The 6199-nt window shown below is 35.2% G+C and overlaps 1 protein-coding gene across 1 annotated transcript in view; it reads left to right on the plus strand.

The window, feature by feature from the left end:
- The window catches only part of GRIN3A (glutamate ionotropic receptor NMDA type subunit 3A), a 754984-nt gene that overhangs the window by 635841 nt on the left and 112944 nt on the right, over positions 1-6199 (plus strand). Inside the window, exon 6 of the mRNA XM_053702674.1 lies at positions 717-868. Within this exon, the coding sequence (XP_053558649.1) occupies positions 717-868 (152 nt within the window). The remainder of the gene's footprint in view (positions 1-716; positions 869-6199) is intronic.

The raw sequence follows: 6199 nt of genomic DNA on the forward strand, positions 1-6199 counted from the left end.
GTAAAGGATGAATCCGTGGACTCGTCGTATCTTGTAGAAGAAAAGGAAATTTATACTTATCTGATAAATTGATTTCTTCTACGATACGACGAGTCCACGGCCCTCCCTGTCAATTTAAGAAAGATTATATTATTTTTTGTTTAAAACTTCAGTAAACTCTGCACCTTTTAGTTTCTCCTTTTTCTTCCTATACCTTTGGTCGAATGACTGGGGGGTGGAGTCAAGGGAGGAGCTATATAGACAGCTCTGCTGTGGTGCTCTTTGCCACTTTCTGTTAGCAGGAGGATAATATCCCACAAGTAAAGGATGAATCTGTATACTTGTCGTATCGTAGAAGAAATCAATTTATCAGGTAAGCATAAATTTCCTTTTTTCATGTAAAAATATTTTAATGTTTAAATACTTCTTTTTCATATGACATTGTTTTTGTGTTTTCTGTTTATTGTCAACAGTAATGTGTTATCAATATTATTACATTAGTTAAATACATACCAATACTTTATTTATTTTAATTTTTAAAAGGGTGATATATATATATATATATATATATATATATATATATATATATATATATTTAATAAGACCCTGTCAATTAAAGATACCTTATGTTAAAAGTGAACATAATTTTCCTTATAACATATTTGAAGGGTGGTAGTATATTATATTTATACATAAAGACAATTTATATAAGGTTTTTTTTTATTATTATTAAACAGGATATGGGATTGGTCTTCCCCCTAACTCTCCTCTGACATCAAATATATCAGAATTGGTCAGTCAGTATAAGTCAAGTGGATTCATGGACATGTTACATGACAAGTGGTATAAAGTAGTGCCTTGTGGGAAAAGAAGTTTTGCTGTCACTGAGGTAAGCATCTTTAACAGATTTTCAATGTAATAATTTGCATTGTTAATTTAAATTTTTTTAATATTTGCAAAAATGGCAATCCAGTCAGACATAAATAAAAATATGGCATAAAAATAGGACTAAGAAGCATAAATTTGGAATAGATACAATTGTATGGGACATAGAAAGGATTGGAAAGGTTAAAGGGATAGTCAAGTCAAAATTAAACTTTCATGATTCAGATAGGGCATGCAATTTTAAACAACTTACCAATTTATTTTTATCATCAAATTTGCTTTGTTCTTTTGGTATTCTTTGTTGAAAGTTAAAACTAGGTAGGCCCAGATGCTAATTTCTAAGTCCTTGAAAGCCACCTCTTATCTCACTGCTTTTTGACAGGTTTGTTACAGTTAGATAGTGCTAGTTCATGTGTGCCATATGGATAACATTGTGCCCACTCCTGTGGAGTTATTTATGAGCCAGCACTGATTGGCTAAAATGCAAATCTGTCAAAAGAACTGAGATAAGGGGGCAGTCTGAAGCGGCTTAGATACAAGGTAATCACAGAGGTAAAAAGTGTAAATATTGTTGGTTATGCAAAACTGGGGAATGGGTAATACAGGGAATAGCTATCTTTTTAAACAATAAAAAAATATATCTCTTTAAGTGGAGCATAAACAGGAACACTTACAAATAGCCTTTATTTTACTGTGGTTCATTTGACACCATTAACATTAACAACAGTTACAGTACAACCAAAAGTGGATCATAATACAATTAACTATTGTTCTCTAGGTGAATTCACTTCAATTGTATACATAACCATCTGAAAATGTGTGAGACACTATTAAGATATTTTTTGCACAAGAATTAAAGAGGAATATGAATCACACCTGAAGGAACACTTAATGACAAGCTATTCTTAGTGTTCTGCTACAGGATAACATATCAGTAAAGTTTAAACATTAAACAAACACCTTTGCCTAGATTACGAGTCTTATGTTAGCCTTAAAAAGCAGCATTGAGGGGTCCCAACGCTGCTTTTTAATGCCCGCTGGTATTACGAGTCAGGCAGGAGAGGGTCTACCGCTCACTTTTTTTCCTGCGATTTTAGCTTATCGCAAATCCTCTTACGTCAATTGCATATACTATCTTTTTAATGGGATTTTCCTAATTTACGATCACCTGAAAAAGTGAGTGGTAGACCCTCTCCTGGCAAGACTCCTACCGCATTTAAAAGTCAGTAGTTAAGAGTTTTATCGGCTAACGCCGGAACATAAAGCTCTTAACTAAGTGCTAAAAGTACACTAACACCCATAAACTACCTATTAACCCCTAAACCGAGCCCCCCCCCACATCGGAAACACTTAACTAAAATGTTTAACCCCTAATCTGCCGACCGGACATCGCCGCCACTTTAATCAATTTATTAACCCCTAAACTGCTGCACTCCTGCCTCGCAAACACTAGTTAAATTTTATTAACCCCTTATCTGCCGTCACTAACATCGCCAACACCTACCTACATTTATTAACCCCTAATCTGCCGCCCCCAACGTCGCCGCTACTATATTAAATGTATTAACCCCTAAACCTAAGTCTAACCCTAACCCTAACACCCCCTAACTTAAATATAATTTAAATAAAACAAAATAAATTTACTACTATTAAATAAATTAATCCTATTTAAAACTAAATACTTACCGATAAAATAAACCCTAAGCTAGCTACAATATAACTAATAGTTACATTGTAGCTATCTTAGGATTTATTTTTATTTTACAGGCAACTTTGTATTTATTTTAACTAGGTACAATAGTTATTAAATAGTTATTAACTATTTAATAACTTCCTAGTTAAAATAAGTACAAATTTACCTGTAAAATAAATCCTAACCTAAATTACAATTACACCTAACACTACACTATCATTAAATCAATTACATAAATTACCTACAATTAACTACAATTAAATACAATTAAATTAAATAAACTAAAATACAAAAAAAAAAACCCACTAAATTACAGAAAATAAAAAAAGAATTACAATTTTTTTAAACTAATTACACCTAATCTAATTCCCTAATAAAATAAAAAAGCCCCCCAAAATAATAAAATTCCCTACCCTATACTAAATTACAAATAGCCCTTAAAAGGGCCTTTTGCGGGGCATTGCCCCAAAGTAATCAGCTCTTTTACCTGTAAAAAAAAATACAATACCCCCCCCCAACATTAAAACTCACCACCCACACTCCCAACCCTACTCTAAAACCCACCCAATCCCCCCTTATAAAAACTAACACTACCCCCTTGAAGATCACCCTACCTTGAGCCGTCTTCACCCAGCCGGGCACAAGTGAACATCCAGAGGGGCAAAAGTCTTCATCCGATCCGGCCAGAAAAGGTCCTCCAAGCGGCAGAAGTCTTCATCCAGGCGGCATCTTCTATCTTCTTCCATCCGGAGCAGAGCAGGTCCATCTTGAAGACATCCGACGCGGAGCATCCTCTTCCATCCAACGGCGACTGAAGAATGAAGGTTCCTTTAAGTGACGTCATCCAAGATGGCGTCTCTTCAATTCCGATTGGCTGATAGAATCCTATCAGCCAATTGGAATTAAGGTAGGAAAAATCCTATTGGCTGATGCAATCAGCCAATAGGATTGAGCTTGCATTCTATTGGCTGATTGGAACAGCATTGGCTTAAGTGAGCGATAAGTGAGCTTAAGTGAGCAGTAAGAAAAAAAGGCTTGTTAGCACCGCACAGCCTTACCGACAAAACTTGTAATCTAGCTGCTTGTTTTTAGACACCCAAACTCCACCCATCACTTGCCCTATTTGTAGGAGCCAACCTGAGTCTGCTTCTGGATAAAACAAGGCTAGCTATGGTCATTATGTCAGCATAAAGTGAACTGTTTTGTTATGATCTGTTGAGGTCATTTAGGCAAATTTCCCAATTGACTTCCCTTTTATTTACATTGAGAAGGCTCATTTTACCCAGATTAATTTTGCAACAGTTCCTTCAGGAAAGAAACCTCGGAACAAACCAAGGGTTACATGTACAAATGAAAATACAGTTTAATATCTTAGATAAATAACACAAAACATTATAGGCTAGATTATAAGTGGTGCATTATTTAGTACTTTTTCTCGTGCTTAAACACCATCAGAAGTAAACTTTGAATGTTTGCAGAGTAGCACACATAATACCAGTTAAAAGTAAAATGTTTGTATAGTAGGGTGTTTTTTCAACTTTTTTTGCTTTATTGACTTCTATGGGTTAGCACGTGAGCAAAAACTGTTTTCTTTCAAATTGTAAAACAACAGGCCAATGCGCGCGAAAAGTTTACTTCTCCTGGAGTTAGAGCGGGAGCATTAAATACCGCTCCACTTGTAATCTGGCCCTATGTTTGTTTGTTTTTAAAGGGGGGGGGGGTTGGAAATGTTTTACATGGTTTGGTTTAAAAAAAATGTATGTTCCAGTGATGAATAAAACTACTCTTCTTGATTGCGGAGAATTGCCAATATCCATCAATATAGCAGTTGGAGTCGTCCTTATCAAACATCGAGGAATCTTTTTCTAAGGATTATTTAGGCATAAACATGCACTTAATCTTAGATTTAATATAAATGTAAATAGCTTTCACTTAAACTTTTCAAATGCCTCATTACTCCAGATCTCAATAAGAGTGCTATTAGAGTTTGTATATGTGATAAACAGAGCTTTCATGTAAAACTTCTGCTGAATTAAATAGAATATTAAAAAATGATGTCCAAAAAAATTATAACAGCATTTTGGAGATAGTAAGTCTACAAAGATTTTATCCTAAATTTGAAGCTATTTATGTTATCCCTTTACCTCATCACGGGTAGTTCTCAAGACATAAATGGACATGTGAAGTTTAAGCTTTATTTCAAGAAACAAACAGATGCCTAGGTTTGTGTTTATGGACATATCTGTCTAAGGTATTAGAGATTATACTACATACTACTGTTTAATTAAGTGGAAAATGACATTAAGTGTTTTGATAACAAACCTCTAAAGTGCTTAACTAAACAAAAATAAATTATGAATAATTCAACGGTTTTAGTTTGTATAGCTATTTAATTATACAGTATAAAACAATCATGGTAATGCAGATGGCTTACCCAAAACACACTGACTTACAGCAGCTGCCACTTCCCCTTATCAAAATAAGTTGGGGTAATATGTGAACATTTGCACTGACCTACAGAAGAGTCTATAGTTGGCTGTCGCTTTAATCAATGGGGAAAGATAGTTTGTGAAACCTAAGGTTAATTACCCTAGACATGTAAAGACATGTAAAGTGGTGCATTATGTGACAGAAAGGCAGAGGTGCCAATATTTTTGGCCATGATTGTATGTATTTATGTATTTTATGTGTATATGTGTATTTGCAGATATATATACACATATAAACACATAAATACATATGTATACATATATAGACATATGTATAAATGCATTGGAGCTACCTGTAGCGTGCCCTCTTTTGATTGTGTCTCTCTAACTCAACTTGATTGCCATATGTATACAGGGGGTCAATGATATCTGTATTGAGATCCTACTGTACGAGTGACCTTCTCGGGCACAAGTATGTTTTATACATGTTACATTTGGGAGGACCTGTAGGGGTATTAGACCATTGAACTATGGTATACCATTCATCAAACTGTTACTATGGTGCCTATTCTAAATAGAATTACCCCGTAATAATATCTGTGGTGCATGATCTAACATTCATATAAATTACACCCTAGTGGCTCTTATGAGCATGTAAGACCCATGATGGCAGTACCCAACTACCCCCCTTTTTTCTCTACTTGGCCTGTGATGCAGGCTGGCTATTGATTTAATTTAATTTATTCACTAACGGTTTAATATTAATTTGGTTATTCTTAATTTTTTATATTTTTTATCTTTTAATTTCTAATGATTCACGTTTTAAGCAGTAAATCCGTGTTGCTCTAGGTTCGTCTTATCCTAAATCTGCCTGCCTCCCATTATCACGCACACAGCGGTTTTTGATAGCTCCCACCAAATGCTCTGATGTTTAGGCACACATATGATTATACATACTTATTCACAATAGACCATATTTAAGACCTATGTGACCATTTAATATAAGCCTGATATACTAGCTTTGATTCTCTTGGGGCTCACAAAGAAGCTCAGTTGAGATAGGTATAGTAGCAGCCCGGCATAACTCTAATCACAGGCTCCGCTGTCACTCCGTGACCTAGCTACGCCCATTGACTGACTGACAGGCTATGCTAATTAGCCATGCGGTCGTGCTCCAGGCTCACTCACGCTATACCGGGTTGAGCCGCGCCTG

Source organism: Bombina bombina, chromosome 2 (genome assembly GCF_027579735.1).
Source record: "Bombina bombina isolate aBomBom1 chromosome 2, aBomBom1.pri, whole genome shotgun sequence".
In the NCBI taxonomy this organism is placed as follows: Eukaryota; Metazoa; Chordata; class Amphibia; order Anura; family Bombinatoridae; genus Bombina; species Bombina bombina.